This window comes from Hippichthys cyanospilos, chromosome 5 (genome assembly GCF_059441005.1).
Source record: "Hippichthys cyanospilos isolate Australia breed blue-spotted pipefish chromosome 5, RoL_Hcya_1.0, whole genome shotgun sequence".
In the NCBI taxonomy this organism is placed as follows: Eukaryota; Metazoa; Chordata; class Actinopteri; order Syngnathiformes; family Syngnathidae; genus Hippichthys; species Hippichthys cyanospilos.
The window spans coordinates 17,813,006-17,825,906 of NC_142373.1; the positions used below are offsets into that span (position 1 = coordinate 17,813,006).

A 12,901-nucleotide genomic window follows, 5' to 3' on the forward strand; every position below is an offset into this window, starting at 1 on the left:
CTCTCAACCAGATGGACACAGGCAGGGGTCAGAGATCAAAGACGTGGACTCAGCTGCGTAACGGGACAACGGGGAGTTCGTCGAGGCCAAACAGAAAGGCAAACCGGTGAGAAAAATGAGGAACACGGCGCATTGTTTTTTTGACGTCCTTGATGAGGTGAAATTGGGATGTTTAGTCAGCATCTCTCACAGCAAGGACACACACCGTGTCATCACTGGCACCAGATCAAGCACCGTACCTGGCAGGCACGTCAACTAAAAATACGACGAACCTGAGAGGTCGCTGCACATTTTCTCTGTTTTTAAAGCATCCCATGTGGAGCGTGACTAAAAACCCGGTGGTAGCTGGAAAGCTCCTGCCTGTGTGGCAGGAAGGACAGGATTACAGGATGGTGGCTTGGCTGGAGACTGGCAACAGTGTTCTACTGTTTTACCACTAAAGGTTCGTCTCAGTACTTTTGTTAACAGAATGCTGCAGTTTCCTTTGGTAAATTTAAATGCAAAAAGCTGTGCCTCTTAAGACTTAAGAACACTGTACCCATTGCATGTCTGATTTAGTAAACTTTGAAACTACATTTGAAGTGGAATCTGCCGGCATGTTTTAGTCAGCAACTCGAGAAGACCTTTTGAGGAACATCATCTGTTTTATGTCTGGCTCGATCGAATGATCTTTGCTGTAATAATATATGTAAAATACTGTTTTTTGTGTGTACCTGTATGTGACATTTTTTTATATTAATATATGTTATTTTTAACTGTTGCACTAGGACTACAGGTGGAAAAAAAGTGTTTTAGCTTTTTAAAACGGATGCATTTACAGAATGGTGGATTAACACACAGTATTCTTGTTTAAAAATAAACAATTAAAAAAACTAAAACGAATGAAACATTTTCACAGATTGTTTTTTCATCAACTGCAAACAGATGACTTTTTTTCCAGGAATATCTGAGGATAGGTCTTCTTTTTTGTACTCCACTCACAATGAAACAGGAAGAGAACATTCAGAGCTTCTCGTATGCCTTTAAATAGAATGTTTTTAAATACTAAATGCTTGTATTTTTTTTCCAACAATCGAATTTCATCATGCACAAATCAAATTTTCCCTAATAGACAGAGGAGTTTTAGATAGCAAAGAACCTACTCACTATTGTTTACCTTTGGTAACATTCATCCATCCATCCACTTTCTAAAGCCCAAGAGTCACAAGCTTGCTGGTGCCTATCCCAGCTGACTTTGGGCAGTAGGCGGGGGACACCCTGAACTGGTTGCCAGCCAATTGCAGGGCACACTGAGATGCATCCACACACCCAACGCGGGCTCGGGGAGACCATGCAAACTTAACACTGGAAGGCCGACGCGAGATGGATTTGGACCAGGGTCCCTTTAACTGTGAGGCGGACATGCTATTCAGTGTCCCTTTCATAACATCTCATTAAAAAAAAATCGAATCACAGTCAGTTGAGGTTGAAAATTTTCAGCCAGGGCTGAAATTATATACACTTCAGAATAATAGCGGTGTGTGTGTGGGGAATAAAGTGTCAAGTTGAAAACACTTATCATAGCTTTCATTTCCATAGAAGCCAAAACATTTGGAACTCTGCACAGCCTATTTCAAATCAAAACAAATTTGACGTGTAGTGTTTCAAGTGCATTTGCAAGTATGGAAATTAAGCTTTTTGTAAACACACTATCTTTATTCAAAACACAAATGCACCCTGATGACCACCTGCTTTTTGGTTCTGAATTCTGCAAGCAAAAAGAAAAGAAAATCTCAATGTTCAATTTGAAACAGAATTCCTAAAGCCGCACCTTTGACCAGAACTGTTATGGGTTCTCCCCTGGCCCATGAGCTATTCAATTAATGGAAAACATCAGAAAGTGAAACAAAGAGTGAAAATATGTATACATGTGAGAGGATAATAACGTGCGTCATCCTCTCAAGTGCAGTCCAAAAAGCAAAGCATAAAAGTGCAGGCCAAGAATTTGAAGTTCTGCAGAGGCACACCCTTGAAATATGCATGAGTCTCCAGTAACATTCACCACTGTTACAGACACAATGGCATCTGCCAACTGGACTTTAAGGCAGCAAATGGAGAACGCTCACTCCAGGGCTCAACATTCTTTTTTCTATTGGATTTTTTTTTTTTTATGTTATCCTGCTAATCAGTATCAGTGACAATCAAAAGGATTTTCTGCTCTTAAAATTCTGGATTACGATTTTTAAACTGAGTTTGTCAGATGTTTGATAAGGCTCATGAGTTGGCTGAATTATTGACTTGGCGTATTTTAGAGACCATGTCACGGCCATTCGAATAGGACACCTGTGAAATGTTTCAAATTGTATACTTTTACAGTCAGAGGTCTCCACAGTTAAAACAAGCTACAACTGTTATACCAATAGCAAAAAAAAAAAAAAAAAAACATTTGTAAATATTTGCCACTCAGCAGGCAAAGAAACTAACTGATGAGTCCGTCTGGTGTTTGCTGACTTTCCTGAAGAGGGGGAAAAAAATGCCATTACAAAATAGTTTGTGATCAGAGGGTGCGGCAAACTAACAGGGGAAGAAACCATTTGAGGTATGAGCGAGGGAGAAACTATGAATTTTCTCAGCAGACAAGACAAACCCTCCTCCTTCAACCCGGCAGGAGATAATGGGGTTCATCTGTCTTCTTGCCCTCCTTTCCACCCCATCTTTGGACCACTCATCCACATCAGCTGTGAAGTAACACACACCCAACCCTCTCAATTGGGATGTGTAGTGTTTGGGATGGAAGGGTTTGAATTAAGGAACATAACGCAAGGATTTGGTAATTATGGTGAAAAACTGCTTTTATCTGCGAGAAAGGTGCACATAGAAGACGGTGGGGCTGACATGGTTCCAGCAGAGCTGAGGCGATTTTTTATAGGCTATTATTGACCTATATTTAGTCGACCTATCTTTAAAAACGACATCCCGACTTGGTCGACTTTTTCTGCCAGACTTAAAGTGTATGCTTCCTTTTCAGCACCATGAGTACACTTTAATCAACTTACCTTGTTAAATTACTGGCAGCATTCCATTTCCCTAGGAAGCAAGTTACCTTACAAAACATAATTTTAACTAACACACTGTAATTTCAGACTATAGTGCGAGAAAAGTCTAAAACCATAAAGCCAGCCATTTACCCAGTTTCTCACACAATAGGAGTGTTTGTTTAACAGTTTTACCATAAAAGCTATAGTTTCCAGGAAGTACATGGTTCACCATAGTGAAAAGGTCTATTGTATGTATGTAGGCCATTAAAAAGTTCAATATTTTTTTGTCGCGATAGACGATAGACGTCATTTTGTGAATCACAGGCTAAAAAAATCCCGAACACAGGAAAATAACATTAAATGCCCACCACTGTATTTCATAACCCAGTTGAGAGTGCACAGATTGTTTATTTCACACATCGGCAGGTCTCGACTGCTGACGCGGAAATATCATCGAGCTAAGCTGCCGGAACGTTTCAGCCCCGCCGTTGCGGCTGCTTCTGTTGCTAGACTGCTTAGGAAAACATACGAGACACATTCATTCCGGCACATGAATAATACAGCATTGCTGCAATGTTACAAAGGTTAGCCACACACACCCAGGCATACTAAGCAGATGCGACGGTACTCGTCAAGCGTCCCTGTGAGAAGAGCTCATTGACAAGGGCGGGGAGATCAACGAGCTGCTTTCCGACACAACGCTCTGTTTATTCTATGCGACGGTGAAGCATGGAGGCCGTGGAGGTGGGGAGCGGTGGACCACAGAACCACAGCAAAAGGAGAATGGCCAGAAAGCAGAGGGAAGTGCTGCTATCGGAGCACAAGTAAGGCAGGATGTGTCATGCGGAGAGCAGGAAGGGGAAACTGGACAGATATAGATTTTCTCCACACTCATCTGTTCCATTTGAGAGGCCTTGGTGGAAGCTCTTGTATTTGGTGATTTGTTTTGATCATTAAGGGTTAATTTGTTTTCAAAATTGGGAATGACTGTAATGAATGCTAATGTTATTTTAAAACTGTCTTTAAAGTTAAAGGGGACATATGAAAAATTGTACACAATCCTGTTTATGCCAATTAGTAGTTTTGTTGTTGTCAAAGTACACGTGGGGGTAGGTGAAGGCAGGTTTTAACATAACAAAAGAGAAAAGCAATATAAATCAACTTTCAACAACTGTTTTTACTGTGCTTATACAGGTTAGTCAAAAACAGAGAAAAAAGTTACCAATGGTAGCAAATTGGTTTCTGCCAATTATTTAGTCGAAATCAGCATTATAAAATGAAGTGCCACTTTAGCTTTTTTTTTTTTTTTTTAATTAATAACCCAAATTATTTCACGGACACACTGGGGTCAGGCCACGGACCTCCGGGGGTCCGCGGACCCCACTTTGAGGACCACTGCCTTACAGTAATGTGGCTTGGGGTTTGAAGGTGAACATTGGGTGTTTTATGATTTTTTCGCGGTACAAAGGCTTCCTCCCACTTCTCCATAAACAAGCATGTTAGTTTTTACATGCTGAGAGTTTTAATGGTTGTATGTCTCAGTGCGGTGAACTAGTGGTTAGCATGTCTGCCTCACAGTTCCGGGGGTTCAAAGAGAATCTTGAAAAACTTACATCATAGTTTCAAAGCCTTTGTGACAAATCAAAATCCGAGCCAACCTTTGTTGCAGAGACGTTAGCTGTCATCTGCCCAACAAAGACCCACATGGACAGACAAGCACATACATGGGTGTGTCCACTCAGATGTTCCACAAAAACTTTACGGCAGGTACTTGTGAGGAACAGTCTATAGCTGTGATTCCCACCAACATTTATGATCTAGTACTGCAACATTTGGTAATAGAACAGGAAAATTATATTCCAAAAAATCAGTGATCATCATTTTTGTTTAGTGGTGTACGGTTAGTGTTTTATGATGTAAATGACACATGTTTTGCCACCATAAAACTTGGGGAAATACTCTTCAAAATGGCAAAACCACACACCAACTTAAAATAACTTTTATCCTATTTTTTTAAACCAATGAGCTGCAGGAAATGTTCAAATTTGATCTACTTTTGTCTACATAATTCCTATAAATGTATTTTCGTTCACCTATCTATGCCAGTAATGTACAGTGGCAAGCGGATCAATGCCCTTCCAATTTTGTTGTACATCAATGACAGAATGAAGGCATTCTATTCTATCCTATTTACCATGTTTCATTATTTAAGTCAATTCAAAACTGTATACTACGGGACATTTTGGTTATGGGGCTTTTTAGAACACATCACGAGGGAAATTTATCCTATATTTCTTTTGAGATAAAGAATGTGCAATACGTTCGTTCATCGATCTATGGCAGCGACGTATAGTGACTAATGTAAAATATTTTCTTTACAGTGTCTCAACGTGACATGAGGCACGTCTTATCTTTACACTTTGACATTTAAAAATAATAATAATAAAAAACACAACCATGTTCCGAGTTACCTTCGGACAGCTCCAACTCCAGTTCCGCCAACTTGGCCCGCACCTCCGCCGGTAGGGTCATCGCGACACCCGGCGTGGGCTCCAGAGTCATGGTCAGCAGCCCGGCAGAGGTTCTTTCGGCCATTCCGGTACAAATAGCACAAATTTATCCCACGGGCTTGCTTTCGAGTGTGATAAAAACAGAGCCAAGATCCTCCGATGGAAAAAAAAAATACCGTCTCGGTCACCGGTGCGGTGTGAAAAAAGGGTGCGTCTCGAAGTAGTAGCGGACAGATGTGGCGGAAATCTGCGGCGACGTCATGACATGGCACGGCTAGCCGTGACGCTAGCACACGCGTGGCGGCTACGTGTTGCCACGGAGCACGGGAGCGGCGTCTTGGGAGTGGCGGGGAGACTGCTGTCTTTCCCCCGCGGCGCCACGGGCTGCGTCCCGCGGTGACGGCTGCCTCACTTCAACTGTGGCTAGAACTCATTCAACTCAGCGGTCGGCTCGCCTGCCGCGCAGCCGCCGTTTGGACCTGAGCGACAGCGAACACCTGCTTCCACCTGGTGGCATGTTACTGCCCCCGTCAGGCGGTTTTAGGAACTACATAAACAACCTGACTTGGAACGCCCGACCAGCAAGGGTTCTTCGAAAGTACCAAGTCAATTTCCTGAGAAAAAAAAAATACAACCATCATGACCAACACTCACGCCAAAGTGTTCTAAAAAGGAAGAAAAAAAGACAGTTCATACCTGAAAAGTATATTTATCAATATTGTCAGCCTCCGTAACATAACAGTTTAACCCCTATGCAGTATTGTGACCGTTTTTGAGGTCGTTTTCTCTCAAATCATTCTTACAATATTTTAGCCAAGGGATGGCTATCTGCGTAAAATTTCAGTTCCTACTATCTTCTTTCAATGATTTCCCTTTGATGTGAAATGCTTTTGAAATAAAGAACAAAGAGTTGGGGGTGAAACGCACAAGGGGTAGATGGAAAGTCAAGTAAAAATAAATCTTATACAGAGAAGTCAAGTAAAACACAGTATTCTGATATTATGTTTGTGCATGATTAATTAAGCAGCAAAATCCACCCTGTTTTTAATCATCTCAGGTGGCGGCCATTTTGCTACTTGCTGTAAAAATGACATTCCAATTTTAAGGCCCATGCTGCATGCTGCATGCGTGTTTTGAGGATCACCTGTTCATTTATTTATTTAAATGTTTCTATAAATATTTATTGTGAGTTAAAATGTGTTGCAACAAAGCAAAACCAACAAACAGCAACTATAATAACATGCAGCATTGCTGTTATTAAGATTTGTTCTTTGACTGGTGTCTGATTCGTAAGACCCAAAACGATTGCACACCTGAGTGCAATTAAGAACCGCAGCTTCTGATTGGTCCAAGGAACACTACTTAAGTCGGCGAGTCGCAAACAGCTGCAGGACACAAGCTGAAGTTGTCAAGCCAAACAAGGGAGCAACCACATTCATCAATGACTTGGCAATTCTGTGTCAGGTAGTTTGTATGTGAACTGACTTTGTGTATATTGACGTTTTTGCTCTTTTTGTTCATGTTATTTTATTTCTCCAGGATGCTTGTGCTCTGGTTGATAGCCCTTGTGCACCATGCCAAAGGTAAGTAACTATCAATATACCCACCTCAAGAACTAGAACAACTTGTTTGCTCATTTTTAGGGGGTGGTTCTCACCATAGAAGCTTTGCAGCCCCAAGAAGCCAGGCAAATGTTTGGGGTCCACAGCAATTCAGTCAAAATAAGTTTGAACCCTGGTACTTGGCTGATTCCCAACCCCAGCAGCACAATTTAGGTATGATGGAGGAAGATGTGGATTTTGTTTCTCCTGACCGCTTTCTGCCTCCAGTGCAATCTATTTGTCCCATCTGTCCTCCTTGCCCTGAGCCACAACCTTGCCCTGGCTCTTGTCCTCCTCCTTACTGCAAACGTGGCTATCGTCCTTGCCCCTGCTGGCCGTCTTGCTGTAAGCTCAGTCGCAAATGTTTCCCGTGGAATCCCCATTGGTAGGCTCCTGCCACGTCTGAACAGGTGAGGTCAAATATACAAAATTGGTCAATTTTGTTCAAACTTCTCAAATCAAGTTGCGTTGTTTCCAGGTTATTGACGCTTGATGGTGTGCAAGTCTTTGGCAGTAATTATTAAATCTGTGAAAATTGATTTGGTCTCTTGTCTTCCTCTTCAATCACTACATGCATTTGCACGTTTCAAATGGCACGATATGAAGCCTAAGAACTGAGCTCACTGACATGGCCCTACAAAAGAGAATTACACTCTTTGTCGCTTGAAATTTGAACACATTTGATTTTAATTTTTAAAAAAAAGTCAAACCTTTCTAAAATTGAACAATCCAACTACAGTATTCACCTGTAGTGTAAAACCTAATGAGGTATAGGTACCCTTAAAAATCAGGGGCACCTTAGGCTATGTGAAATTTAATGCTTTTTTTGCAGGTATCAGAATGCTGCGATGACGGTACATGTCTTTTCAAATTAAGAGGAAACTAAAAAACATGAAGCTCCGAGTGTTACTTTGTAGTGACTCCTTTGGAAAGACTATGCCTAAAGTTATGTTTTCATGTTTATCAGTGCGGCAATTTTTAGGTTGGTGAGCCAAGAGTAAAACATGTGATCTGTTTTCTAAATGTGTTCAGAATTTGAATCACACACCAGCACATGTACTTTTTTCCCCTGAAGGGCATACTTAAAAAAAACAAACTCTTCAGATGTTGATCAGATTCAGGGGTTCTTACGTAACCCCCGAAATAGGCTAAAAATGGGAGTTCAACCCCTCAAACCTGGCCCACAGCGCCAGTTTATTTTAGAAATTAAATCTAAAAAATTCTCAATTATAAATGTTCAATACATTTAAAATGTAAAATGATCCTGTAAAACTGGTATATTTTTTGCTTGGTGAAGGTGATGACAATTACGAGACGTCTCATTTTACTCCGCTACTCCAGTATTGACATTTTTGTGTGTTGTGGTTGCTCAAGTGATTTTTTTTTTTTTTAATGTGACTTAAGAATTGAAAAATAATTACACTTTAAAAGGATGTACTTGATTTGTTTGCTCTAACATCACTATCTCAGTGGCATTAAAAACATATAAACTTTATGTTTTAGTTTCTGGAAAAAAATGTCATTTGAAAATAAACTTTTTGTTATAGGACTAAACATAACACACTTTTACTGCACAAAGAGTCTGACTTCTCGTAAAGTGTTATGACTTTTTTTTTTTTAATACATCAAGTCATTTCCATTCCCTGCGCACCTGATTGCAATGATGGAGCAGAATGCTGATTGCTGCAGGTGACAGTACATAAAAAACGGCAAAACGGTAACATGTCGCTATGCACAAAAATAATCCTTTTACGTAATATCAAGCTCTTGAGGAAAAAATGGCCTTCAGGTTCATTAGAAGTTGGATTGTCAAAATAGAGGAATTTGCAAAAATAAAAATTGAGGTTAAAGTCACAAGTTGATCATAAAAAAAATCAAGCAACTTCAAATGAACTTTTTTTTTGTTTTAACAAACTACGACACGACTCTCAATTTGCTGGCAAAGTGTTGATTTCTTTTTGTTTTTCCTTTTGTCAGGAGACATTTCTGGACAGGGTGGTTTTACTCCTCCTGGACGTTCACTTTTGAGCCAAACAAACAGTATGATTCGTGATGCATTCATCCCCAAGAGAAGCAGAATATATAGTACATATCTTAAAAAAATATTCAAAATGCAATAAGATTTACTAACATTTTTTCGGCGTTTGTTCAATGCTGGTTTCACTAAGCAATGGAATACAGGGAGTGCAATGACATATTCTCGCCTGCGAAAGGCAGTAACACTTTGTCTTCTACCGGAAGTAAAACCTTTCCACTTTCGCTTGTTTTTAATGAACACTACAAAAAAAAATAGCAAGAAGATACGCGCTCCTAGCTTGCGTTCATGATCACATTTCTTATTTATTTACTCATATTTGACGAGTACCAGAACAGATCAATTTATTATCAGCGCACCTTTTATTTTCTCGTAGGATTTAGCGACACGCTGCTCTGCAGAGATCAAGTGAGTGTGGAAGAGTGTGAAATTGTGTGCAAAAAGTATGAAAGAGGAGTATGAGGAGGATCTTTGTGGAGCAAAAAAGGAGGACGAGCAACAGCGTCAACGGTTGGAAGCTGTTCGCAAGAAGTCACAAGTAGTGCTTCACGGAGCAGGTGTGTTCACATCACGCTCATTGTGTGTGTGTATGTTTTTCCTGTCATCGTTATCCTTCTTCCAAAGCAGTGTGGTTGTTTACATAGCATTTTGCGCATGCACACATACAACCATACAGTTAGAACAGTGGTTCTCATAAAATAAAACAAAGTGCTGTGCGGTGTCTGATTTATTAAACTTTGGAACTACATTTGTTGCAATCTCGCTAGGCGTTTTATTTATTTATTTTTATTTTGCGTCTCCAGAAGATAGATTGTTTAATATGTGTTATATTTTTGGCTCGTCTACTTTTAATATTGCTTCTCTAATGACAATGCGCACCTGTGTAGAACTTAAAAAGTCAAAATGATTTGTTTCTGGTTTAAAAAGGCATAAATTCAATTTGTTCTTGTCATCAATTTAACTGGTTTGAAACTCGGTGCACAACTTCTGCTTTAAAACGTACAGAAATACAGATTAAAAAATATATAAGTACTGAAAGAATAAGCCTATTTTGCTTTGATTTGATCAATTAAATCCTGTTAATAAATGTACTGTAATTTTTGCGGTGTACAGTGTGATTTCACTGTCCATGTGTGTTTGTGTTCTTGTTTCCAGCAGATGTCAGTGAAGATCTTCATCCTGAGCAGCAGGAGTGGCGCTCTGGGGTGGAGTGGGAGGAACCAGACCTCCCCGACTTCAGAGAAGAAGTCAAGGAGTGGCCTCCTATTAAAAAGGAAGAGGAGGAACACAGCATCAGTCAGGAGGGAAAACAGATTGAAGAGCTGGACGAGGCCAATATAACCAAGTTGACACTGACCGGTGCCCATGTGAAGAGTGAAGATGATGGTGATGATGAATATGAGAAACGTGTTGGGGAATATTGTGGAGTATCTCAAGCAGACAACCTCTTTTCTCCTGACTGTGACGGCTCAAAGTCTGACACCGATGATGAACAACACCCTATCGGAGATATGACATTTCCCACTTACAAGAAATCCTATGACTGTTCTCAGTGTAACAAAACATTTTTCGACAAGTCATTTTTGAAAAGACATATGAGAACACGCTGTAGGGAGAAACCTCTTACCTGCTCAGTTTGTGGTAAAACATTCACACAGAATGTAGATTTAATAAGACACACAAGAAAACACAACGTGGAGAAAAATTTTCCTTGCACAATTTGTGGTAAAAGATTTTCCGTAAAGGGAAACTTAGTGAGGCATACAAAAACACACCATGTGGAGAAACCTTACGCCATTTCAATTGGTGATCAAACGTCAACTCAGGAGGGACACCCGGGAACACAAAAAACAACACACACTGTAGAAGATCCTTTGGCGTGCTCGATTTGTGGGCAAATATTCGCCAGAAAAACAAGTTTATTGAGACACATAAGAACGCACACTGGGGAAAGACCATTTGCCTGCTTGGTTTGTGGTAAAAGCTTCACTATGAATTCAGATTTAACAAGGCACACGAAAACCCACACTGGAACAAAACCATTTGCCTGCTCAGTTTGTGGTAAAAGATATACTTGGAATAAAGATTTAATAAGGCACACAAGGACACACACTGGGGAGAAACCTTTTGCCTGTACAATTTGTGGTAAGAGATTTTCGATGAAAATAGATTTAATACAGCATACAAAAACACACAGTGGTGAGAAACCTTTTGCTTGCTTGGTTTGTGGTAAAAGATTTATTATGAAATCAGATTTATTAAGGCACAAAAAAACACACTCTCGAAAAAAAAAATGGATGGTATCAGCCTGTACCGTTAATCCTGAATTGGAAGCTCTCTGTTCTGAGAAGCAGGAGCAAAGGTTCTTCCTTGTAAAGGGCGAAAAGGAGACAATGTCCATGGAGAAGCCTCCCCATGTCAAGGAAGAAGAAGAGGAGGAGGATATCACAAAGTTGCTAATTACTGATGTCACTTTGAAGAGCGAAATTGATAAAAGAAAAGGTCAACATGAGGATACCAAAGAGGCTGAGATTCCAGGCTGCAGCTCAGGTCAACGCATGACTAAAGAAGGTGTTGTGGACCACTGTGGAGGATCACAAGCAGAAAACAACTTAGCTCCACTATCAGACAGTGATGACATGACATCACGCTCTTCTGACACTGATGACGATAAACACTCCAAAGGTCACGCTGACGATAAACGCTCCAAATGTTCTCAATGTGACAAAACCTTTGCCACCAAGTCAACACTGAAAAGACACATGAGAACACACACTGGGGAGAAACCTTTCGCTTGCGCGTTTTGCGGTAAGAGATTCACTGGAAAAACAAATTTAATTACGCACACAAGTAAACACACAGGGGAGAAACCTTTTGCCTGCTCTGTCTGTGATGAACGATTCACATATAAGGAGCAATTAGGGAGACATGCAATAACACACACTGGAGAGAAACCCTTTGCCTGTTCCGTTTGTGGCAAAATATTCACCTGGAAGGTAGACTTCACTAGGCACACAAGAACGCATACTGGGGAGAGACCTTTTGCCTGCTCGGTTTGTGACAAAACCTTCTCGAGGAAGTCAAGTTTAATTCGGCACACAAGGACACATACTGGGGAAAGACCTTTTGCCTGTTCAGTTTGTGGTCAAAGGTTTACTCAGAAGGCACACTTAGTAACTCATGCAAGTACACATTCTGGTTCTGTAAAAAAAGTCAACTTTCGCTTTCACAGCATGCAACCTAATGGATCAAACAAGATTGGTTCTATAGATTGATAGCATGTGGTAAAAATATGCTTCAAAATCACACTTTGGCAACAAACACAAGAATACACCTCGATTAGAAACAGTGAAATATTTGCTGGTGAGAAGAGCAGTTTGAAATGTTCTTGAAATACTGAAAATAATATATGACTGATGGACAATGGAAAATTGTATGTTATCTTGAATAAAATAAAGTGTGATTCTTCAAACAGCGATATATATTTTATTTCTATCTTCTAATTCTGTTCATTCTTCATTCTTCCCTAAAATGAACTCATCCAAGGAGAAATTTTACTTTGACATGATATCTTTATTTAAGATTCTCTTTTGTCTTTACTTCTGTCATTGAAGACGTTTTTGCCTCTCATCAATCTGTTGTATTATTTATTTAAATCATTTTTGTAGTTGGTTGTGTCATGGATTTTTTTCTTAATTAATTGAATTAATCTGAATTAATTTGATTTGTTGCCATTAA

The 12,901-nt window shown here is 40.0% G+C and overlaps 2 protein-coding genes and 1 long non-coding RNA gene across 6 annotated transcripts in view; 2 read left to right on the top strand and 1 right to left on the bottom strand.

Annotated features, from left to right (window-relative positions):
* The window catches only part of LOC148423829 (disco-interacting protein 2 homolog A-like), a 64,127-nt gene extending 58,164 nt beyond the window's left edge, over positions 1 to 5,963 (bottom strand). For 2 of the 3 annotated variants that reach the window (XM_088415570.1, XM_088415572.1), the window contains exon 1: positions 5,489 to 5,963. In XM_088415570.1, coding sequence (XP_088271696.1) covers positions 5,489 to 5,612 — 124 coding nt within the window. In that variant the 5' untranslated portion in view covers positions 5,613 to 5,963. The remainder of the gene's footprint in view (positions 1 to 5,488) is intronic. The other variant, XM_088415571.1, reaches the window with a different exon arrangement.
* LOC148423830 (uncharacterized) lies at positions 3,526 to 7,667 on the top strand. The gene is made up of 4 exons (XR_015865697.1): positions 3,526 to 3,841; positions 7,067 to 7,110; positions 7,171 to 7,538; positions 7,607 to 7,667. It is a non-coding gene; the product is annotated as an uncharacterized LOC148423830 (long non-coding RNA).
* Positions 7,668 to 9,412: 1,745 nt separating this feature from the next.
* Positions 9,413 to 12,614, top strand: LOC148423831 (uncharacterized). 2 transcript variants are annotated; one of them, XM_088415331.1, is made up of 2 exons: positions 9,413 to 9,720; positions 10,319 to 12,614. In XM_088415331.1, exons 1-2 carry the CDS (start codon positions 9,609 to 9,611, stop codon positions 12,436 to 12,438), a joined length of 2,232 nt encoding a protein of 743 aa, XP_088271457.1. In that variant the 5' UTR covers positions 9,413 to 9,608; the 3' UTR covers positions 12,439 to 12,614. The 2 variants fall into 2 exon arrangements, with proteins under 2 accessions (XP_088271457.1, XP_088271458.1); XM_088415332.1 differs by having other exon boundaries at positions 10,322 to 12,614.
* Positions 12,615 to 12,901: the final 287 nt, after the last annotated feature.

Bases quoted from the DNA above. Each gene is read 5' to 3' on its own strand.
- LOC148423831 (XM_088415331.1), top strand. From the start codon at position 9,609: ATGAAAGAGGAGTATGAGGAGGATCTTTGTGGAGCAAAAAAGGAGGAC. The intron at 9,721-10,318 runs GTGTGTTCACAT...TCTTGTTTCCAG, and splicing joins AGTAGTGCTTCACGGAGCAG to CAGATGTCAGTGAAGATCTT.